Source organism: Mastigoproctus giganteus, chromosome 14, assembly GCF_048544385.1.
Source record: "Mastigoproctus giganteus isolate SK-2022 chromosome 14, ASM4854438v1, whole genome shotgun sequence".
In the NCBI taxonomy this organism is placed as follows: Eukaryota; Metazoa; Arthropoda; class Arachnida; order Uropygi; family Thelyphonidae; genus Mastigoproctus; species Mastigoproctus giganteus.
Window position 1 is genome coordinate 19,721,941 of NC_143588.1, and position 25,997 is coordinate 19,747,937.

Here is a 25,997-nt window from a genome sequence, read left to right on the forward strand (position 1 = left end):
TTCCATTGTTTGTTGTGGAAGTTGATAGCCTAAATAAATTTAAGGCTGAGCTGGACAGGTATTTGGAATGAATGGAGGGGTGAAATGGGAGCGTTTTTTTTTTTTTATTTTGCTGATGCTGCATAAGTTTGCTTTCTTGCATCATATGCCTCTACTAATGCTAGACTCCCTCCTATTGTGTCTTGGCAGAATTGCAGACACTTTCAAATTCAATCCCAATTTGCGACTTTTTGTCAACATTGCCATACTTGTTAAGCAAGTCTTCAGATTTCTTACTCTTAATATCATTAGTGGAAATGTGTATAATAACATTGCCTTTTGTGTTCTTAAAAGATATCGGCTCTATAACAACATCATCTGCTTTTTTGCCCCTGGCAAACATAACCTCGTCTTATTCCACCTATCTCTTTTCACAACACATTTTCAGTTTTCTGACAATAGTCACTGACAATAATTAGCTCCTGTGGGACCAGCACATTCTGCCTTGAAGATTGCTGCTGTGTTGCCCGATGCACAAGAGTGAGCTCTGGCATTGAGTTGGGTAGCTGACAGCTTGATGGGGTCTCAATTTTAATTCCTTCTAGGGCATCTACCCTACTCTTTATATTCCCATATACACCCATCAAAATGCTGAGTTGATGCCTAATTTCTTCACACTCTCTGTACCTAGCACGTGCGCACGTACACACACACACTATTTGGCTGCATAATGTTCTGTTCTTGAAAGATCTGCAAAACATTTCACAAGTCGTACATTTTTTAGGCTGTGATGCATTGAAGAATCGCCACCTTCAGTTCTTCCCTGAGCCACAGCAGTCCTGCTACTTTTGTGTCCATTGCTCCAGTCTGGGACACGATTTCAGTTTAAATACAATTTAACTGATTAACAATGAAAAGTAATAAGAATAATAATTTTATTAATTAATTGACAATACTACACCAAGGTAATTGATTCCTAAATGCAGTGATACATATTACGCTATCTAGGTTTATGTTATAACTTAAGCTATAATTCAAATTATATGTTACGCTAGACTGTTAATGATTGCAATGTTACGCTAGACTGTTAATGATTGCAATGTTAAATTAGTTACATCCTTGCTAAAAAGTAAAAATTCTTTAGCTAAACACAAAAATGATATATGCTCAACAAGTGATTAGAACCTTCAAGCTACTTAATTATCACAATTAAAACCCTACTATTCCTCTGCACTACCCATTATGTGCTATGATATTCAAGCCAAAACATCGATACAGTACAGAGCAATTGAAAGAGCCTACCACCCATATTGTAATGTATTGTGTAGTAAGTTGTTCATAGCACTAGTGGTTTTGAGAGAAAACCAGTATACCACTTAAGATGGATTCTTGAAAACTCCTTTCTCTTGTTTATAGGTTCTTGATAGTTAGGTTTGTGTTCTAACCAGAAAGGTTAGACCAGAAAATCTAACTATTCATCATGGAGCTTTGTACAAACTTTCTATTCATCATGAAGCTTTGTACAAACTTTGGCAATGTCTATGTAGTTCTGCATTATCATTGTGCTATAGGATGCACATATTATATGCCCATTTTGAAAAATACTAACAGCATGTAATTTGTTTGTTAAAATGCATCTCTGTTTTGAACCTCATGAGGTAATTTAATGTTGATCTATTGCCTTAATCTGCACTCAGCATTCGTGAACCAACTCTGTTTTGATAATTTTCTCTAATACTTTCCTTAACTAGCTAGCGAGAGTGACTGGTCTATAGTTATTAGGATTGCTTTGATCTTTCTCAGGTTTTGGAAAGCCAATATGACTGCATGGAGTGCTAGGATTCTTTTAGGGAATAAGAAAGCAGAATTTTTTTTATTATTATTATTAGCCATAGGTGCAAGGAAGCCTGAGGCTTATGCTGCACCAGTCAATAAAAATTCCCAAGTTACCCTGTGTGTGTGTGTGTGTGTGTGTGTGTGTGTGTGTGTGTGTGTGTGTGTGAGAGAGAGAGAGAGAGAGAGAGAGAGAGAGAGAGAGAGAGAGAGAGAGAGAGAGAGAGAGAGAGAGAGAGAGAGAGAGAGAGAGAGTCAGAAGTAGAAAGGAATCACCAAGAAAGAGAAGAATGATGATATCCAGCTCAGGACCCTGGGTGTGCCAAGCCCATACTCACCAGATGCGAGCCCCTGGAGTTTTTTTTTTTTTTTTTTTTTATATCAAGGGAGGAATGGGGTTATTCTTTCTCTTGCATGGAAAGCTCAGCCTATATAATGTTTGTTATTTGGTTTTTAGGAGCATTAGCAACTAAGGCCATATTGCTCCGGGGATATGCAGTGGTCATTCCCTGACCTTTCCGCATCCTCCGTATTTGGTGGTCAAGGGCACGAACCCTGGTCTAATCAAGAAGTGTGTGCTACACACTGCTGCTCCTGCCCACCTGGCTACGGAGGCGTTTCCCTATATGCGTTAGATTTTGCAGTGAAGATTTAGATGTGACCACTATCATGTGTTCACATCTAAATCTTCACTGCAAAGAATAGTTTAATGGTGTTAAAAACTTGTCTTTAATATGTTTTTTTTTTTTTTTTTTTTTTTTTTTAAATCGTGTGGGTGGGGAGAATTCAAATGCAATTACTGTTCTTTATGAGATAGCTTTCAATAATAATGCAGCTCAGAAAAATTATGCTATTGTTATCCCCTAATTCAAGGGTAACTATCTATTACTGATAAATTTTCCATATAACAGTGAATCACCATTACAGAAGCACTGTTATTAATTTAACATTGATCAAACAGTAACTAGAGGGCATATAAAGTGTGCATATGTACTTAAAGATGACAAAACTCAACTGATGCCTGAATATAGGGAAGTGAAAGCTACTCCAGGAACATTCAGTTAATTATTTGATAATCACAGGAAGGCCTGCATTAAGCTTTTTTTTTTTTTTTTTTGTTTGTTTTGTTTAAATGTTTTTCTTTTTATTTAATTTCAACTCTGATGGCCCTTAAGTTTCGTAGGTGGCACCTAGATTTGAATAAAACTTTTCTTAAGTTGTGATATACACTATAACTGCAGTTATAGCACACCTCCTAAAATGCTTCACCCATGCGATCCTTTATATGGTAAGTTAAGATCGCACTGCATGTTTATAGACAACTCTAACAGACTATTATGGATATTTAAAACAAGTTTAAACTCCATTACTTACCAAGGTAGTATGAATTTTGAAGAGACCATGCATAGACTAAAAGTACTTCTTCTAAAGCTCTTGGAAATGGTGCTTCGGGTGCAAGGGAATAATCCACAGATAAAATTGGAACATTCAGATCTTTCGCCCATTCCCTCAAGTATATCTACAACAATTAATGATTTATTACCTAATTATCTGTAATTTCACATGTTTATCGTACATATCATATAAAAAAATAGAATAAGTGTCTGGAATAAAAATAACTTGTCTTTTCATGTCTCTATTAAAAAAAATCTCGGGATATAAACAAAATTAGCATATTATGAACTTCAGATGTTCTAATTCAGTTAGAATTTACTAACCCGGGACAAACTCAGAAGTTTAACTATACTACCAAAATTTTAAAATATTTTTATTAGGACAAAATTTTAAAATACTTTTTTAGGACAAAATTTTAAAATACTTTTATTGCAATTTGGCCAACTTTGCAGTTGGCCAGGTTGTAACTGTCTTGATTCACAGCTCAACACAACATACAATGTAAGGTGGAAAAGGTGAAGTCAATGCAGCATTGCTAATAAGTGGATTTCAAACCTTGATCAAATCACAGGCCCTTATTTTTTTATTGGATATTTACAATAGTGATGCAACAAGAGTGATTTATCAGATCTTTCATTACAAGACTGTTTACAAGCTGTGAAGGGATTATACACTACTACTTAAAAGAAATAAAGGCATACATTACACATTATGCAAAGAAACGTACAGTTGAGAAAGAAATAATACAATCGAGACTATTAAAACAAACGAGACAAGGTTGTTCATAATGAATATATAGATATAAGAAGTTTCAATTCAGTAAAAGTGCAGTTTTATTTCAAAGCAGGATAACAGAATAACACTGATGCTAAAATAATAAACTTCTCTGCATTCTATTTTTTTTTTGTCATTCACTCTGGGGAAGCTTTATCGCTTCCACTGACATGTTCACTTCAGAAATGCCTTTCATTCACCAGTATACATAAAATTATGAATTTTCTGTTCGAACTGGTCACACGGGACCTATTGCTTCCCTTGCAAAAAAAAAATAAATAAATAAATAAAAAAAATGCTTTTTTTTTTGTTAGTTTTCAAGCTTAATGACTCAAACCTTTTCTATCTTCCTAAATATAGACGTGGTTTTGTTTTACTCAGGCTTTTTTTGAGGCAATATTTCATGGTTTTCACAGAAATTAAGGGAGAGTGCTAGGCAGGTAGTGTGACCTGCTTGGCACTTTGTTTTCTACAATGCAGGCACACAATCGACTGCATGCAGAATGACTGATGCTGTAGTTCAAAATAATCCACTCATATGCTCTTTAACTCTAAATTATTGCATTGCTTCAAACTTGGGTGAGCAATTTACATTGAAAATAGTAATCAGAAAGCTCATAAGATCTCTTGAAAAGTTGGGTTGTTCTCTGCAAGCCTTCTTGTAATTATTTTTCTGTAAAGGTTTGTTAAGTGAATGAATGATACACATTCCAGTTTTTAAGTATTTTATATCCCACAATCTTTTTATATTAAAATACTTCAAATTAAGAAATACTGTTGAATACAGATTAGAGTTTGTAGACTTTCTGCTAGCAGTGTACCAAGCAGAATAAAGTGTGCAATTCAATTTTGAAATTTCATGCAGTGACATTTTTGTCCATTTGAAAATAGAAGTGATTGTTAGTTTTGTTTTTTTTTTATTTTTTTTATTTTTCAGCAGAATTAATAAATTAGCATTAATAGTGGCACATGATGCAAGAAAGCAAGCTTATACAGGATCAAAAAAACCCTTCCCATTTCAAATATCCATTTGCTCTAAAAGTTTGTCAAGTTCTTCATTGAATTTATTGAAGCTATCAATTTCCACAACAACAGATGAAAGTTTGTTCCAGTAATCAATCACTCGCTGGCTAAAAGCAAATTTCTGCATCTATTCTGTAACTGTTTTTCCTCAATTTGAATTTATGTTCCTTCAGGTGCGAAATCTGGGCAAGAGGAAGAATCCCATCAGCATTGAGCTTGCTCAAATCATTCAAAGCATTATACACCTCAGATTGCCTCTCAGGTGCCTATACTCCAGATGCTGCAATTTACAGAATTTAAGACATTCTTGGTAAGAGCAACCCTTTGTTCTACTCACCAATCTCGCTGCCATTCTCTGTACTTGTTCCAGCAGCTCTATATCCTTCTTAAAATGAGGTCTCCACACCTGTATTCAATACTCAAAGTGTGGCCTGACTATTGCCTTATAAAAAGGGATAAATACCTCCTTATCCCTGCTAGCAGAATTCCTGTATATCATTGACAAGAACCCATGGGCTGCTCCGGTAGCCTGTCTGCACTGCTCTGAAAACTTCATATCTGATTGCACAATTATCCCCAGGTATTTTTCATTTTCCACTAGCTGGAGTGTAGTACAGCACAGTTGGTACGTTACTCTGGGGTTATTACTGCTATGCATATGCAGTACTTTGTACCAATTGCTTATTGGAGGCTTGAAGTGGTGAAACCCATGTTTAGTCTCTAGAGCAAAGTTTCCGGCATCCCTCCCCCATACTCCTTCAACCCATGCTTTTTTAACCCAAGCACGGTACTACGTACTATAGGTTCTAATACCTCGTGTTTGGGGTTCACAAAAAAAAAAAAAAAAAAAAAAAAAAACTTTGCACTTTTCAATGTTAACCTTCAGTTGCCACCTCTCAACCCATCTGCCCAACTTTTCTAGATCCTGGTGCAGCATACAGTCATTACTATCATTAACAACCTTGCCCTGAAATGTTTCTGTAAATTGCTGTTTCCACATATAATATACACGCAGAAATATATGCACACGTATAGTTTTGAAATTTTGTGCTGTTAATGATTTTAATCATGAAAAAATGGAAGTGCCACTAGGACATGTTTATATTTTATGGCCATGATGTTTTTTGATTTTCAACAGAAATTTATTGTTTTTAAAAATAATTCATAAAAACAATGCTTTTGAAATATTTAAATTTTTTATTAAAAATTAAAAGCATGTTTGTTTAGCATATGTGGCACTGAATGAAACCATACTACTCAACACTACAATACATTTCAGTAACTACTTTAGTATTTAACACAAAGCACTTTAAAATTTGTTAATCACAAATGGTTAATATTTGGATTATCTCTGGTCAAGATTATAGGTTTCTGTAAATGAAAAATCTACTTTACTGTAAAGTTTTGAAATTTACAAAAGCAACCAATTATGGTGGTTGTACACTAGATATCAACTTTTAAGTTAAATATTTCAAAAAATGGTAATGCTTGGTTTCTAAGAATTGGTTATTAGTTTGTATGCTTGAAAAATTACAGAATGATTAGTAATAACTGTCAATAGTTCAGTGGCTGTCATGTGGTTTCTGTCATACAACAGGTGATACCAAGGTAATTTCTTAAATAGACAATTACCTAAACTAGAAATAAAGAAGGCAATAAAAGTATTATTAGGTGTTCTGAAAGTCCCACAACCAAAACATGGATTTTGTGTTATTTCAACATAACAAATTTTAATACACATGAAAAAATGTGGTATCCATAAGACAACCAATTTCTGTAGTTTTATCCCACATATATCCACTTTTCATGTTAAGAATTACAGTAAACAATATCATTCCCAGCTATTAATGCATCCAAAGTCCCTTAACTTAATAACAGGATATAACTACAGGTTTTTCATGCAAAATTACAGCAAAATGTCAATGAAAAGTATTAACAAAATGTCAATGAAACTGTACTACTTAACATTACAATACACAACTATTACTTAAACTGTACTTTACAATTCTCTTCATCATAAATGACTAATGTTGAGATTACCTTTGATTAAGATTATATAAAGTTATGCTAGGCCTAACCTTAAGTTAAGGCAGATAAAAATACCTATTTCACTAATAAAGAAAATATATTATTGTTTACATTAATGATTTTTACAATGGTTATTAACAGAATTAGCAGCCACTCAGAATTATCACAGTCCATTAAAAGTGCACATGCCTTTGCACCCTCATGACTGACCACTCGGCTATGCCAGGCAAAGTTTTATACTGCAAACAACCAGACTAGTTATGCAAGTTGTAAACCACCTATCAATTTCAAGATGTCTAAAAACAGTAATGCTTCAAACAATGCTCACACTGCTGTATGCAAAATATGGAATAATCACTAACCCATGTCAGTATTACGTATGTATTCTTATACTTGTAGTACTTAACTAAACTATGCAACTTCCCCCATGGGGGAAGTTGCATAGTTTAGTTCAATGCTACAATAGCTAGTTTGAGGTAACCCACTCCTATGTTCTCTAACTCTAAATACTGCATCATCTAAAATGTGGAAAGAACATTTTAGAACTTCTGAGTGAACTTGAAAAATCTAAATCGGAAAAAACATGAGAAATATAGTACAAATATAGTAATATAAACCACAAACAACGCATATTTTAGAGACTTCCTTTGGAAAAGTCTCAATGAATCCATCCAGCCAACTGCTCTTTCAGCAATGACACATTGTATAGTATTAAACAAGCACTCTTCCTCTTACAGTACTGCATGCCAAAGTAATATCTTAAATAGCCAATTTCTTAAACTGGAAAGAAGATATACAACAGAAGTATTACTATATGTTCTGAAAGTCATTTAACCCAAATGGGTATTTCAGGTTTCTTAGAAATATCACATTTAATTACATATGAAAGTTATAAGGACAAAATAACAGCTTATATCTGATGTGTCCCCAGTGCAATGTGTGCAATTGTATATAGTGACATTGAACCCCTTTACCATCTCTGATGGTAAAGAGGTTCAATGTACTTGAGGAATGCTAAAAGCTTTAACATTCTGGAAAACAACCAATCTGTAGTAACTGAATCCTAAAATGTCCACTTTACATGTTGAAACTTCTTAGCAACCAAAGTAATTTTTACCTTGGTTTCTAAGAATTGGTCATTAGTTGGTGTGTACGTATGTATGCAAAACTGCCAAATGATCAGTTATAGCTATCAAAAGTTCAATAGCTGTCATGCAGTTTCCATCCTACACAGGTCAACTCTTAGGCAATTAATTTAGAAAAAAAATGAAGGCAAAGCATTACTAGGTATTCTGAAAATCCTGCAACCTTAACATTAATTTCACATTATTTTCATATATCAAATTTTAATATATTGTATTTCTTTGATTCTAAGAGAGACTTTTCCCCCCTATAAACGTCTCTAAAAACCGGGTGCGTCTTACAATCGCAGTTTTTTTAAAATTTTCCCGCGCTTTGCACAGCGCCACACGTTTTGTTTTTAGGTGGAAACCCCGCCTCCAAGTTTTACCGCTATTGCATTCTCCAATTCCATTGGAGAATAAAGCGGCGTGGGTGATTTCATGTGCTTTCGAAATGTGAAGTCACCGTTATTTCATTATACTGGAGCTCACTCAGTGAAAACTAGGAAGTTTTGTTTGTATCTTCGAAAGTATGTAAGAAGTGGAGTTACTGTATTTCGTTAATTTTGATTACTTATTGCACATTAAAATGTCAAAAAAATTGCACTACGAAGCCGCATTGAAATGAAAAGTTATTGTGTATGCAAAAGAACATGGAAATAGAGCTGTGGGTCGATCTTTTGACATTAGTGAAGTAAATGTTCATCGTTGGAGAAATGATTGCAATTCCATATTTTCATGCAAAGCAACAACCAAGTGCTTTACAGAGCCTAAGAAAGGAAGATTTCCACAAGTCGATGAAGCTGTGATACATTTTGTAACGGAGACAAGTGCAAAAGGATTACCCACCATTCGACAAGACATGCAATTGAAAGCCGGAGAAATTGCCAAGTCCCTCGGAAAGAGAAAATAATTTTTAAAGGCAGTTGCAGCGGTGCGACAGACTCGTGCATCATAGTGGATTATGGTTAAGGCACCAAACATCTCTGTCAAAAAATTCCTGCAGACTTTCAACAGAAGCTGATTAACTTTCAGCGACACGATGAAATTAAGGGAAAAAAGAAACTGACTTTAGTCAAATTGGAAATGCTGATGAAACCCCAGTCTTCTTCGATATGCCTTAAAATTACATAGTCAATGCTAAAGGTGCTAAAGAAATCAAGATTAAGCACGGGCTATGAAAAGCAGCATATCACTGTGATGCTATGCATCACTGCTGATGGTCGATAGTTGCCACCATATTTAATTTTAAATAGAAAAACCATACCGAAGAATGAAATTTTCCCCAAAAATGTTATTGTGCGTGCACAAAAAAATGGATGGATGTCAGCAGAGCTTATGGAAGACTGGCTAAATGTTGTGTGGAATAGACATCCTGGAAGTCTTCATAACCCAACTAGCATGCTAGTACTTGATGCATTTCGTGGACATTTGTCCGAACATATCAAAAATAAAATTGTGCAAAAACATGGTGAGTTGGTTGTGATTCCTGGTGGTATGACTAGCCAACTGCAGCCACTCGGTGTTTCAGTCAACAAACCATAAGAATTACTTGAGAAAGGAATATGAATCCTGGCTGTTGACCGACAACCTTCCGCTGACACCTGGAAAAATTAAGAAATCGCCGGCACCAAAATTGGCAGAATGGGTATCAACAACTTGGAAGCTGATCCCAGAAAGAATAGTAAAGCACTCATTTAAAAAACGTTGCATCACCAGTGCTCTCGATTGCTCAGAAGATGATATATTATGGAATAATGAAGATAACGATGGCTCAGAATAATCTGACCCTGAATGTAAAGTAGCCTCTGATATTGATTCAGATATTGACGGCTCAGAAGAATCAGAAGGAAGTGATGAATAACATACCTATGATAAATGACAGTACTATTGTTGTTTGTAAACTGAATTCTATTATAATAAAAATACTTGTCAAATTTATTTCAGTGTTTTATTTTATTTTATTTTTTTTCTTAGAATGAAAGCTTTTTTTCTGAAATTAAGGTGCGTCTTACAATCGATGGAGTCTTAAAATCAAAGAAATACAGTATATAAAATTTATATCCCTCACTTTTCACATACAATTCCTAAAAACAATATCCCTCCTGGCTGTTAACTTGGCAGTGTTTTTTTTTTTTTTTTCAACGAATTTGGTAAGTGCCAGATCCCTTGAAAAAAAAAAAATTCATGTAATACAGATCCAGTTTTATTCAAGTTGTTCTTGAATGTGATAGTTTACAGTTTTCACAAAGTAATTATGTGAAAGCATTGTGAAGTTTCACGCAACTCTTGTATATTTTTGTTCACTGCAAGACTACGGAGCCTCATAAATCCTGCTTTAATACTGCAATTGTTGAAAAATTGCTAGTCTAGTTTGAGGTCACCCACTCCTATGTTCCTAACTCTAAATATTGCATCATCTAAAATGTGGAAAGAACATTTTAGAACTGTTGCTGAGTGAACTTGAAAAATCTTAATCGGAAAAAACACGAGAAATCTGGAAAGGGTTGCTCCCTGCAACCCCTCTTGTAATAATATTTGTGTAAAGCTTTGTAAAGTGATTGTATAATAAATATTCTAGATTTTCATTTTTTTTTTATATATATCAAACTACTCAATCTTTTGATGTTAATGTTTTGAATAAAGAACTAATGCTGAATACATATTTGAGTCTATAGATATGTATCTGCTAGCAGTATACCAAGCAAATTTCTAAGCAGAATAAAGTGGAATATTCTAAATTGCATATGAGTAATTTTGAAATTTCATGCTCTTAAAAGTTTTCTGCATGGAGAATGGAAGTGACTATTAGTTTCTTGATTTTATGATTGAAAAACAGTAGAATTAATAAAATTTTATGCAAATTTCTGCTTACATATGTAATTTTGAAATCTTGTGTTTTTCACTATTTTCTGCACTGGATAATGGAAATTAAAATGCATAAAAGATTACTGCGAAATTATTTCATTTTGTGTTAATCTTTTATTCATTTTAATTTCTGGAGAGTATCATACGGAAGTGTTCTACATATCATATTGGGGTAAATTTCTCTTATTCTTCTACAAATTTTAACATAATACATTATTCACAATTTGGCATACATTTACTATTAGAGACCACCCACAAGCTCCCAAAAAGGCAGTAAGCTTTGAAACAGCTGTCCTGCAGTGTCCCAGATTTTTAAATGTATAGCAAATCCGACTATTCTGGTGATGCCATGCAATTTAAAAAGGTAATGTGAACTTAGACACAATCATGGATTACAGTATCCGAACGTAATGTAAGCCTTTGGTTCCAAGTACTGTGAGCTGTCTTTGATGAAACTGAAAGTTTCTCCATGATTGAAATTGAACACTGGTAAAGCACACAAATTAATTTTATTTCAATTACTGTGTTGAAATACTCCTACAATCCTACAGAATTCTCACCCGATAATTAGAAAAAGCTGGGCTTGCATCTAAAATGGGCAGCAGAATAACAATTATAGTACTCACATAACCATTAAGGGTGAAAGCAATAAATACAAAAGCTACCAGAGGCTATTAAACACTGCTACTATGTGCTTTTTGTGTTCCTCTTGCCTTTATTTTTATTTTACGATATTCCTCTGCAATCATTAAAAAAAAAAAAAATTATTGTATATGAATGTAAGCTGCCTGTAGGGAGGATGGATGGTTCTGCTCACAATCTGGTTGCTCTTGTCTGTCAGCTGTCACATATACACCTAATTCTGTTTTTGCACGAACTTTTTTTACACGAATTTGATTTAACACGAATTCAAAATAAATATTTCATTCTCTTTTTACGCGAGTCATTTTGATTTAACACGATTTCTATGAATTTTTTTGCCTAAATTCTAAGAAATTTTTTTTTATTTGTGGCATATTAGTATCATTTCTATATTGCACGCACCAATATATTAGTGTGATTATTAGCTATTTATTAGTGTGATATCTAGTGTGTGCGTTTTGAAACGCGTGCTTTTGTTTACCAATGTGTACGTCTAGGTATCTATGAATCATCAACGTTTTTATTGAATTTGGTGCACATCTACGGTATTCGTGCATTGTATCTTCGGAAGACATTTAGTAGTAAGCTCTATTTCAAAGTGAAAGAATCTTTAGCGAAATTTGTGCACATATAAATTTATTAATTTTGCCGATAGTCAATAAATTGTAAGTTTACAAATTTTTCATACTTTTTTTTATTAATTATAATTGAGATATTTTTCGGTAGCCCTTATATAATGTCGAATAATTCGCCTATTACCAAAATGAAAAGGAAAGCGAGTTCTTTGGAACTTAAAATTCAAATTTTAGATCGTCTTGCAACTGGACAAGGGGCTACGTCTGTAGGAAAGCATTTTGGTGTACATGAAGCTACTGTAAGAACTATTAAGAAAAATGAAGCTGCAATTAGGAAGTCGGTATGTTCTGGAACAAAAGTAAGTGTTAATTCATCATCATATACAAGAGATATTGTCAAGATAAAAATGGAAAAGGCTCTGGTAATATGGATAGAAGATCAGTCACAAAAAAAGAGTACCAGTAGATGGAAATGCCATCAAGCAAACAGCACTAAGAATTTACAGACAGATTAAAGAAAAGAAGCCAAGCACTTCATCTCAGTTAAACAGAAAGTATGAATTTTCTGCGAGTAGAGGTTGGATGATAGGGTTTCTTAAAAGGAATTGAAAAATTAAAGGTGAAACTACATCTGCAGATGAATCGGCCACTAAAGTATTCCCGCAGGAACTTGCAAAAATTAGTGAAGATGGAGGATACACTCCTGATCAAGTGTGGAATGCAGATGAAACTGGTTTCTTCTGGAAACGAATGCCAAACAGAACGTATGTAGCGAAATCGCAGAAAACTGCTGGTGGTTTTAAGGTAGCTAAGGATCGTGTGACCTTGTTATTTTCCTCCAACGCTTCAGGAGATCATATGTTGAAACCGCTGCTGGTAAATCGAGCCCTAAACCCACGTTCAATGAAATGTGTAGATATTAATAAACTGCCTGTTCACTGGATGTCAAACAAGAAGGCCTGGGTGACCACTGCTATCTTTACAGAATGGTTCAACAAATGTTTCGCCCCAGAAGTCAGATGTTATATGAATTTGAAAGGTCTCGAATTTAAAATTCTTCTGATTTCTTGACAATGCACCCGGCCATCCTGTCTTGGAACACCCAAACGTACAAATTTTATTTCTGCCACCTAATACTACATCTTTGATACAACCGCTAGACCAAGGTATAAGTGCGACAATTAAAACATACTACGTAAAACGAACGTTCCAACACGTTTTGAACAAACTGAATGATGAAATACTAACAGTCATTAATGTGTGGAAGAAATTCTCAATTATGGATTGTATCAATCAAGTTGGATTAGCGTTAACTGAATTAAAACCAGCAACTTTAAATGCGTGTTGGAAAGCGGTTTGGCCACAGTGTGTAAAAAGCAAAGATCCCATCATCCCTAATACGACCGAATTTCCCAATATCATTACAATGGCACACAAAATTGGTGGAGAAGGATTCGATGATCTATCGTTTGAAGATATTGATGAATTGTTAACCGACAAAGCCCTAAGCGAAGATGAAATATTAGAAGTTGTCCTTGGGACTCCTTATCCCACAGAACGTAGTAATAATGAAGAAAATGATCCTGTTCTAAATGCAGATTTAATAAAAGGTCTGGAACTGGCCAGAAAATTAGGTAATCATTTTGTCAAACATGACCCTAATGAAGAACGCGCTGGGAAGTTTCAACGTGAACTGAAGTTGTTGATAGCCTCTTACAGAGAATTATATAACGGCCTAACCAAAACACGAACACAACGATTAATAACTGAATTCGTTCGTAAAAACCGGTGAAACATCAGCACCAGAGGAGACTCGTGCTGATTTTGCTCAAGAGATCACAGAAAGAATTTCATAACAGAGGAAGAAGACCATGTCCACAACATTTCTGGTGATATTCCAGTCGTACGCAAACGTATGCACCGTTTATTATCAGAAAGTGAAAATGAATAAAATCTTGTTATGTGTAAAACAGGTTTTTTTTTTATGAAAAATTTTTTTTCATTTCATATGCATACAAATTTACTTTAATACATTTTCATTACATATTATTACATGTGTATTTTGTTGAAATAAAATAATAAGCTTAAAACGAATATTTTTATGTGTTTTTTTTTTAATTATTTTTACTGATTATTTAGATCCGGAACCAATCGCCTTTTCTTCCATAAATACAAATGTCTTTTTTTACACAAATTTTTTTTACACGTATTTTTCAGGAACGTATCTATCGTGTAAAAACAGAATTAGGTGTACTGATTCAAGATTGCTACTGCTTGTGGCAATCCTAAATCAGGCTATGCTACTCCTGGATAAATTAGGCAGAAGAGCTGAAAAGTGGCAAATGCAAGGTGATGAAATGGTTAGGAATAATCCCAGAATAACATGCCAATTGAGTGGTACAACTTTCAAGATAGTGAGTAGGAAAAATATCTAGCATACTCATACAATCAAACAATGTTCTCTGATAGGTAGGCTACTAGAACAGTTCAGTGGATTCTGTTAATGATATGCAGGAACTTTGATGGCAAGGGCAAACAAGTTATAATCCCATTGTATAAGGCTTTAGAAATCTCATTTTAGGAAGGATGTGGATTTGTTGAAATGTACACTGAGAAGAGCAACTAGATTGATAAGTGGCACATTCTTTAGCAGGAAAGGCAAGTTCTGTACATTGCAGCATCTAGAAACTAGCACCAGCAATGAGGCCTGATTGAAGTGTTCAAGGCTTTAAACTGGAATAAGTGTGTTGTCAGAGGTAAGGCAACCTTACTTTTTCTCAAATAACACATACATAAGGGAATATAAATTTAAATTGGAAAAGGATGGTTGCAGGATAGATAAGAAATTTTGCTTTCAGTAAGAATAATTGGTTGTTAGAACACACTGCTATCTGGTGTTGTGGAAGGAAGTTTCAACAAATTTAAAGAAGGATTGGACAAATTTTTAGAAGGATGGGGATATGAATTAGTAGGATTTTATTTTTTTTTTTGCTAATGCTTTAGCAAATAAACTTTCTTTCCTGCAGTATTTTCCTACAGTTAATACTAACATAACCTTAACCTTCCTTGTGAATAAAAGGATGACAAAAAAACCAATTAGATCCGACCCATGTGCACAGGGGGGGTGGGAAAGTCTTAGACAACCCAGTTGATGTTTTGGATCAACTGAACAAGTACTTTGCATCAGTCTTTATTGAAGAAAGACCCTTTATGCTGAGAAGAGGCTGTGCCAGAGAGGCTGAGTCATATAAAATTAGTGATTTTGAAATTATAGATGGCGACTTATTAGAAAAACTTGAGCATATGAAGCAACTATACTGAAAGGACAGAATTCACAGGGGTTCCTGAGCAATGCGACACTATCACCCCTTTAACTAGTGGATGAACCCACCACTTGGCAGGTACATATGTACAGTGCATCACTGCATTCACGTAGATGGTAATTCGATGTCAGTATGGATAAATGTTGTGAGTTAACCAACTTTGAAAGAGGGATGATAGTGGGTCACTCTATTATGGAGGTGGTACAAAAATTGCACTATCCCCGTTTGACAGTATCAACAGTACACTGGGAATACACCATTTCTGGAATAACATCTCATCATGGACAGAACTATGGGTGGAGAAAGGTCGTGGATGAACATAGCCATCAAAGTCTCGCATTATTTCAGCCAACTGGAGAGGGACGGTGGCACAAATCACCGTTGACTTCAACGAGGGAGGCGCCAGAAACGTCTCCATCAAGACCATAAGGTTCAGATCATTAGTCGCAGTAAGTTAATCGAGCTGCTGACCTACCAGAGTCCCATTGCTAACACAGGACTCTACGCCTCAACTGGGCAAAAGAACATCGGCACTGGATCTTGAAGATGGGTCTCCTGGCCCGATCAGTCTCCATGGACTGGAAATGTGCAAATGTATCTCCAATTCACAAAGGGGGATCAAAGAGTGACACAAGTAACTACAGACATGTTAGTCTGATTCCTGTTCCAGGGAAAATAATGGAGTCACTAGTTAAAGAAGCATTGCAGGATCACCTAGACAATACAAAAGTAATAATTCAGACACAGCATGGGTTGTCAAGGGGAAGTCTTGTCTGACCAATTTGATTGGATACTATCATATGGTCATAAAGGAACTGGATGCAAAAAATAATTTTCATATCATATACTTGGATTTCAGGAAAGCTTTTGATACTGCTGCACTTCGAAGACTGCTTTACAGATTGGAACAGTATAGCATTAAGAGCAAGTTGCTGCAATGGATAAAGGGATGGTTGAGTGGGAGACGGCAAAGAGTGGTAATAAATGGACACTGCAATACGTAGACTAATGTTATTAGTCGAGTCCCCCAGGGTTCAGTGCCAGGCCCATTGCTGTTTTGTGTATTTATCAATGAAGATATATATCAGGCTTAATGTCCAAGTTTGCAGATGATACAAAGGTTAGCATGGTTGTTAATGACAATAAAGTTAGTATGCTACTGCAACAGGATCTAGAAAAGTTAGGCAGATGGGCTGAGAAGTGGCAACTAAAGTTTAACATTGACAAATGCAAAGTACTGCATATGGGTAGCAGTAACCCAAGAGAAACGTACCAAATGTGTGGTACTACACTCAGGGAGGTGGAGAATGAAAAAGACCTGGGAGTAATTGTGCAGTCAGATATGAAGTTCCCTGAGCAGTGCATACAGGCTGCCAGAGTAGGTCATGGGATCGTGTCAATGATATACAGGCATTTTGCAAGCAGGGATAAGGAAGTGATTATCCCCTTGTATAAGGCAATGGTCAGGCCACACCTTGAGTACTGCATACAGGTTTGGAAGCCTCATTTTAGGAAGGATGTAGAGTTGCTAGAACGAATACAAAGGGCAAGAAGACTGCTGAAGGGAACAAAGGGCTGTGCTTATAAAGAAAGGTTTAAGTCCTGCAAATTGCAGCTTCTGGAGACTAGACACCTGTGAGGCGATCTGATTGAGGTTTGAATGGATTGAGCTGGCTCAATGCTGATGGCATGCTTCATCTTCCTCAGATTACAAACCTGAGGTGGCATAGATTCAAATTGAGAGAAAGACAGTTGTAGAATAGATTTGTAGAAGTTTGCCTTTAGCCAGTGGGTAGTTGATTGCTGGAACAAATTTCCATCTGTTGGGAAAGTTGATAGCTTAAATAAAATCAAGGAAGAACAAGACAAACATTTGGAATGAATGGATCAGTGAAATGGGAAGGGGTTTTTCTGTTTCTTTTTTTGGCTGATGCTGTATAAGCTTGCTTTCTTGCATCATGTGCCTCTACTAATGCTAATTTCAATCATACGGGAGGGTGCATATTTGGTGGAAACTGCACGAAGTTATGTATCCAACATGTCAACAAGGAACTGTTCAGGCAGGTGGATCATCGGTAATGGTCTGGGGTGTGTTTAACTGGCACGGGACCTCTCGTATCCTCAGGTGCATCTGTGAAGAGTCCATATTAAGTGTCAATCCTTGTAGACCATCTGCATCCCTTCATGGTCATTGTGCACCCACAAGGCAAGGGACTCCTTAAGCAGGACAATGCACCTCCCCACAGAGCTGCGGTGACCAGAATATGGTTCGAAGAGTATTTTGCAGATTTACCACCGTGGAATGGCCTCCCTGTTCACTGGACATGAACCTTGTGGAGCACCTTTGGGATGCTGTGGAGAGGTCCATTCAATCTTTGGATCCTCCACCCAGGAACGTGACGGAATGATGGACAGGAGTGCATCAAGCATGGAAGGGGTGCTTTGGTGACCTAGTGGACTCAATGCCTTGCCGTGTGACTGCCCTTATCTAGGCAAAAGGTGGGCCTACCCATCACTACGTAGGTATCCCATGATTTCTGTCCATTCAGTGTAAGGCTCCTGGAGTTGATGGCATATATCCAGTAATTTTGAGGGAGGCCAACAGGAAGTGTACTGAACCATTGAATGTGGGGATCTTTGTACTCTGAAGAGATTCCTTTGGATTAGAGAAATGTCAGTGTATCACCAATACAATAAAGGCAATTCTAACAGTGAATTCAGTAATTACAGACCAGTTAGTCTGGCTTCGGTGGTAGTGAAATTATTAGAGGCAGTGATTAAGAGTGCAATTAGAACATTTAGAGAGATATGCATTCAAAATAACACACGGTTTTAAAGGAAAATCATGTTTAACTAACTCCGTAGGCTATTTGACAGTTACTCATGAACTGGATGTAGGGAACAATTTTGCCATAGTTTATCTGGACTTTAGAAAGGCATCATTTCCTTTCCAAAATAAATAGTCAATAGTCACACATTGTCAGATCAAGTGAATAAGGTGGGAGTGGTAAAAGAGCATTTTTTTTTCCCAGTCAAAATTGACAAATGAGAACAAGATAAAACTTGGGTTGTGCACGCTCAAAAATTTGTCACTGTAAGCTTCACAATTGTGGGGCTTACAGTGACAATCATACACTATCAGAAAGTGAAGGATCTAAATTCATTTTTTTTAACCTGGATAAATATGATCTGACACTCAGCATAGTAATGAGAAATTATTAATGCACAGAATGATTTGGGATAATTTGTTATGTTTCAAGCTTTCTTGTGCAATAGCCTGCCCTGACCAAGGACCACTGTACAAAGGGTACTAGGAAAGTTTTGCAATATGACGCAACAATGAATCACAGGAAGCTGCTTGTTGCTGCATGTTGAGACGTGCATAGTAGCCGCCGCGCCAAGTCGATGGGCTCAGTTATTCATTAGTAGTGAGAGTGTAAAGTGCTTGCGATGGCATCGTGGTCACGAAATGAGATAAGGACAGTTTTGCGGTATAATTTCGTGCGTGGTTTAACCATAGACCAGTGCTTAGAAGAAATGACTCTTGCACTAGATGATGATTGTCCACATCGTACAACGATATTCAGGTGGTATAGAGAATTCCAAAGGGGAAATTTCACTCTGGAGGATTCTGAGAGGCCGGGAAGGTCACGAACGTCAGTTACGGAGGAAAACGTTACAGCTGTGAGGAAAATGCTTGACGAAAACAGGCGAGTGACCTACCAACAGATAGAGGATACTTTGGGCCTAAATGCACCAGCAATTCGTTCGATTCTGCAAGATCATTTGCACGTGAAGAAACTTTGTTCTCTCTGGGTGCCGCATCAACTAACTGAAGAGCAGATGACACGACGTGTGACTTGGTGCCGGGAGATGTTAAAAAAGTTTGATAAGGGACAATCTCGGTATGTGAACAACATCGTGACAGGTGACGAGACTTGGCTGTACTATTACAATCTGCCGACCAAGGCTCAAAACAAAGTTTGGGTCTTTGATGATGACGACACACCCGTAATTGTCAGAAAATCCCGATCTGTAAAGAAGAAAATGATAGCTGTATTTTTCAAATCGAGTGGAATTGTGAAACGTGTCGTTTTGGACACGCTGAAGACAATCACGGCTAAGTGGTATACTGAACAATGCCTGCCTAAAGTCATTGGATCTATGAAGAACCTGCGGCCAAAGTCAAGAATGGACACCTGGTACCTCCATCACTATAATGCTCCAGCTGACCGCGCCAAAGCCTGCACTGAATATTTGACCACGACAGGACTGAAACTTCTCGAGCACCCTCCCTACAGTTCAGACCTTGCTCCCTGCGACTTTGCACTGTTCCCGCATGTGAAAATGAAGCTAAAAGGGAGGCGGTTTTCCAGTGATGAGGACCTTCTATGGGCTTGGGACAACGAGTGTGCTTTACTCCCTAGTGAAACTTGGCAGAACTGGTTTAAAGATTGGTTTTGGAGGATGGAGAGGTGTATTGAATGTAGAGGAAATTACTTTGAAAAAATTAAATAAACAAAGCTGTATTGCAAAACTTTCCTAGTACCCTTTGTATATTAATTCTTTCTTTTATAATAGTTAATGGTAAGTTCTCATAATGAAACTAACAGAAATTATAATTCTTTTGAAATATAGTTTCATCATCTTTAACAACACCAAAGAAGTACTGCAAAAATGTTTAAAAAAATTTCAAATCTGAAAGTGATGCATTGCCATTTAATGAAATTTGTGTTACCTCAGCATTTATAAAAACAATTTTTCAATGGGAGCTTATGCACCATGTAGTCAAATGCAAGCAATAAAGTACAGTGTACTTCCCCACTGAGCAAAAAGAACAATTTTTCTTCTTGTTTCAGACTCTCCATGACTCTGGCATTTTCTATTCAGAAATGAATTTCTGAATAGAAAATAAACTTCTGTTTAACTCTGCTTTGGTACTCAATATCCAAAATGGAAGTGGAAGATTTAAAAACTTTTGGTAAAATTGCACATCACAGTTTTCAAACATATCTAGCAGTAATGACTTCAGTACATGGAACATTCTAATGAAGTACACTGGAATAAAAAGCTATTTTAAAATGTTTGCACAACATTTAAAAGAAAAAAGTAAGTTGCTTTATTCAAGAACAGACTCTTTCTGCAAGTGTGAGGATAACATGCCTAGAATTATCTGCTTGCTTGGCCTGTTTAGGATTCTTTTCACCAAAGGAGGTTCTTTTTTTTTTTGGAAAAATCATTAAATTTTCTTCTTTCGAAATATCTCCTGGATCAGGAAGCTGATCCAAAAGATGTTTTGAAAGAAGCACTATTGAATGCACCGGCTCATATCCAAAACACAAACTGATAAGGATGAGTCAGTGAACGCTCGATAGTGATTGCTTTTAATTTGGTAACTCTAAAAGAGCGCACATATGGGTTTTCTCCTGTAACTTCTCTTAGTATTAGTATTAGCAATGGCCACATGGTGCAAGGAAGCCTATGGCTTATGCTGCACCAGCCAAAAATATAAAAAAAAATAATAATAAAATAATAATAAGAAGAAAATTTTAAAAAAAAATATATATATATATAATAATAATTAATAAATAAGAGAAAATGGACAACCTAAGCCTTTCTCTCCTCCTGTAGGTAATTTTCCAGCTGACCTCTGAATTTCCCTAAACTGTCAGCCTCTGCCACCCATATAGGTAACTTATTCCAGTAATTTACAACTCGCTAGCTAAAATAAAACTTGATGAAATCTAGTCTAAACAACTCCCCCTGTAACTTGAAATTATGGCCCCTAGTTCTAGAATCATTTATAACTGTGAAAATTTCGTCCTTATTCATTTTGCTTATGCCTCTCAGAGCCTTAAATACCTCAATCAAGTCTCCTCTAAGGTGCCTAGTTTCCAAGCTCTGCAACCCACATATTCAGTCTTTCCTCATATGGATGACCTTTTGTCGATTTCACCAGGCAAGTTACCTGTCTCTGGACCCTTTCAAGAAAAACAATGTCTTTCTTTAGGTGCAGTCTCCATACTTGAATGCAGTATTTCAAGTGTGATCTAACAGTAGCCTTATATAATGGGATTATGACGCCTTTATCTCTACTAGCGATTGTTCGATAAATCATCGATAAGACACCATGAGCCTTCCTTGCAACCTGTCTACAGTGCTCAGAGAACTTCATGTTTGACCGTATTGTGACACAAAGTTCCTTCCCTCCACTACTGGCTTTAGTTCAACTCTGCAAAAAGTATAAGTTATTTTTGGGGTTACTGTTCCCCAGGTGCAATACCTTACACTTTGCTGGATTAAAGCATAGCTGCCATTTTTCTAACCATCCCTGAAGTCTATCAAGGTCATTTTGAAGAAGCTCTGCTTGGTGGCAATCATTAACTACTCTACCAATCTTACCATCATCTGAAAATTTAGACGTCATGCCCTCTATCCCTTCATCAATGTCATTTATGAAAATCAAAAATAGCAGTGGTCCTAATACTGATCCCTGGGGAACCCCACTTCTTATATCAACCCAATCTGAGGAATAGCCATTTAGCATAACCCTCTGCCTCCTGCCCTGAAGCCATCCAGCTATCCATCTAAGGATTTTTCCCTGTAATTCCAGCCTATAAAATAACTGCTCATGTGGAACTGAGTCTAATGCTTTGCTGAAATCCAAATAAACAATGTTGAAATTATTCCCAAAGTCCAGCTGTTGAGTGACTCCATCAAAATAGCTAACCAGATTAGTTAAACATGATTTTCCCTTTACAAAACCATGCTGAGTATCCTTCAGAATTCCATTTCTATCTAAATGATTCTGAATTCCAACTTGGATCATTGTGTCCATGATTTTCCCTACTACTGAAGTTAGACTAACTGGCCGGTAATTTCCCACTTCACTCTTAGAACCACCCTTGTGTATTGGAGATACATTGGCGCTTTTCCAATCCAACGGAATCACCCCAGAGTCTAGTGATGCTCGCATAATTAGCCTCAATAGTTCAATGCACTCACTTGCCGCCTCCCTTAAGATTATAGGGTATATATGCCATCAACCCCAGGAGCATTATTGGCCTGCAGGCTTGAAATTTTTTTTTGCATGAAATAAACATGTAATATTTCAATGTCATTAATTACATTTTTATCAACTTCACTCCCAGAATTTCTCATTGACGTGAAGGGTTTTTCTTCTGTAAATATCGATGCAAACTAACTGTTGAGTTTGTTATGTTATTTTGGTTTTTAGGAGCATTAGCAACTAAGGCCATATTGCTCTGGGATATGCGGTGGTCATTCCCTGACCTTTCCACATCCTTCGTATTTGGTGGTGATGGGCTCGAACCCCGGTCTAATCAAGAAGCATGTGCTACGCACTGCTGCTCCTTCCCACCTGGCTACGGAGGCACCAACTGTTGAGTTCATTTGCAACTTCAGCTAGGGTATCTAATACTATCCCAAGTCCATTACATAAGGGTCCAATCTGGTTTGTCCTTCTCTTCTTTGCATTTATATATGTGAAGAATTCCTTATTCTCCCACTCTTTGCTCTTTTTGCCAGCGATTTCTCATAATCTGCCTTTGCCAGCCTAAACTTTTCTGTGGCACAATTACAGATCAATTTGTCGCTGTTATAGGCTTCAGTACTTTTTATTGCTCTGTAACTTTTCCATGCCATCTTTTTCTGCTCAAGTAATCTGGCAACTTCATTATTCATCCAACTTGGAATCCTCCTCGTGGAGTATTTTTTTTTAATGGTATATAAGCATTCAAGGCTTCTGTGATTAATGTTTTAAAGGTATACCATAATTCAATTGTATTTTCTCTGTGAGATAGTCTCTTTTAAAAAGACTTGTCAAAGGTTGCCATTGTTCTACCAGTCTAGTTAAACCTTTAATTAAATGTAACCAATGTGTACATGCATACATTGTAGGAATAGCAGAGAGGTGGTGTCATTCAGACATAAGTGATGCTGAATTTGAATATGGGGAGCATAATGTATATAGGAAGGACAGATAGGACAGGAGAGGTGGAGGTTATGCACTTAGTTAAGAAGAATATTAAGTCTAAGACAGTGCATCCAGTTGACTTGGGTGACAAGCACAATGTTCAGTCAGTTTGGGGTGATATAATCACTGGGAAAACAAATTTGAGAGTAGGAGTGTTCTAGGCCTAATGACTGATCAGTATAACAAACAGCTATACAGGGAAATAGAGTGGGCCAGCAAATCAGAATGTCTCATAATGGGGGATTTTAATATTCCAGATTTTGAATGGAATTTGTGGGTTAGCATTAGCAGAGGCATACGATGCATGCAAACAAGCTTATGCAGCATCAGCCAAAAAAAAAAAAAAAAAAAAACCTCCCATTTCATCCATTCATTTGCTCCAAATGTCTGTCTAGCTCAGCCTTAAATATATGTCACTCAAACACTATCAAGACTTTTGTGGATTTCTTGGATGACTGTTTTCTATAGCAGCATGTTAGAGAGGCAACAAGAGGAAACATTACTCTTGATCTGGTTATCAGCAGTGATTACGCATGCATTAAGAATCTGCAGATAAAAGACCCACTAGGTGGCAACAATCACATGTACTAATGTAGAATTTAATTAAAGACATAATTACTTGTAAAGTGTAAAGGCTTTTGCAAGGGTGACAACAAAGGTCTCAGAAAGATTTTTAAATTGTGTACAGTGGGACCAACTGATAATGTTAAAAACAGCAAAATCTAAATGGGAAATAAAGAAGCTACTAGGTTTTTCATACCAACAAAGAAACTGTTCAAGGATTACACCTAAATATATGTCAGATGAACTATTCAGACTATTTAGGTGTAAGGATTATTAGGCAGAGAAGAAAAGGGCATGGGATGCATATAAATTACAGGTGATACAGAAGCCTATGGCAGTGGTCTCAAACTCAAATTGCATGCGGGCCGAATGCACGATCTGAAAGCAGCTGACGGGCCGTACGTTAGTTTGTCTCCATCTATATAGCAATGTGAACTGCGCAGCTGTGCATCCAGCTAACCAACTAGTGACTGACTCAAGGAAAATATATATCAGAAGTACCAACTCAATAGAAAAAATCGGAAACACCAGAATACTGAAGTGCCCCTAACTGTTGGCTGGCGAACTAAATTTACTGATTGTACCGACATGGGAAGTTCTCCCAACTTACCCCAGTCACATGGCCTGGCATACAAGCATACAGTGACAAAGACAAAGCCCCAACCTATTCATTCTATCTCTTTTTCCTTCAATAGCAGTCTTGCACATAAGCTCAGTCCATATCTCTATGTCTCTAAAATTATAAGCACCGTATTTACAACAAACACATAATTGAAATGTATTCGGGGGCCGTGTAAAATTGCTTCGGGGGGGCGCCAGTTTGAGACCACTGGCCTATGGTAAATATAAATTAGTCTGTAATCAAGTCAAAAAGGAGGTTAGGCAAGCTAAGTCAGATTATGAGGAGTCTGGCAAAGAAAAACAGCAAAGACTTCTATGCTTATATTAACAGTAGAAGGAAGGAGGTTAAAAAAATAGAGCTACTTGATGTCTAAGGGTTAAATTGTTGAAGACCCTGCTCAGGTTGCAGACAAATTTAATAGATATTTTCAAAATACATACAGACATGAGGAATTCTTTAGGGAAGGGATGAAATTTTTCAAACTCAAACGAGGAGCTAAATGCCAAGGTGATAAGGAAGAACTGAAAGGAAAGTGGAGGAGAAATTCTTGAGGATGGACATATAAAATACACCTGGGGCAGATGGAATCTATCCAGAGGATCTAACCAAATTCTCTGCTTGCACCTTCACGATGGTGGGACTGTTAGTAATTCTGGGTATAACCCACAAGCACACTGGGCGATCACCCAGGTGTGAACCAACGTAAGCAGAGGTCGAGGTGTGGCGCCACGCCACATGGAGGAATGTCGCCGCCCCTCTGTGTTACCAGGCAATACTAGGTGGTATACGACTCTCATCAACCGGTGCAATACCACCACTTTGCTTATTGGAGGAACCCATGTTTAGTCTCAAGAGATAACTTCAGGCCAATCCTACCCCACCTCTTCCATTACGTAGAATGACTAATGAATTTTGAGGTTATGATGGACATCATGGCAAGATCCAATCTTCCTTACATTCGAGGGTACAGCTCTAAAAAGGTGTTTGCAGGCAGGCTGCTAGTTAGTACACCGGACCGAACCTATTGGTTATACACAAGATTATACACTAGCTGAACAGAAGCCTCTTTAGGAGGCTTCCGATCAGCTAGTGTATAATCTTACTACCTCTACTCTACTCGGTCAGACAATGACTAGAGGGAGTCCAAATAGTGAGTATGTGGGGGGCATTGTCGAGGCCACATTATGTCAAGGATCTGGGTATATTCTTACCATGTGTATGCCATATCCAAAAATTTCATCACTTCATACAGCA

At 36.8% G+C, this 25,997-nt stretch overlaps 1 protein-coding gene across 1 annotated transcript in view; it reads right to left on the reverse strand.

The window, feature by feature from the left end:
* Window positions 1–25,997, reverse strand: part of Hsl (hormone-sensitive lipase) — a 179,698-nt gene that overhangs the window by 62,225 nt on the left and 91,476 nt on the right. Inside the window, exon 5 of the mRNA XM_090388264.1 lies at window positions 3,187–3,331. Coding sequence (XP_090244390.1) covers window positions 3,187–3,331 — 145 coding nt within the window. The remainder of the gene's footprint in view (window positions 1–3,186; window positions 3,332–25,997) is intronic.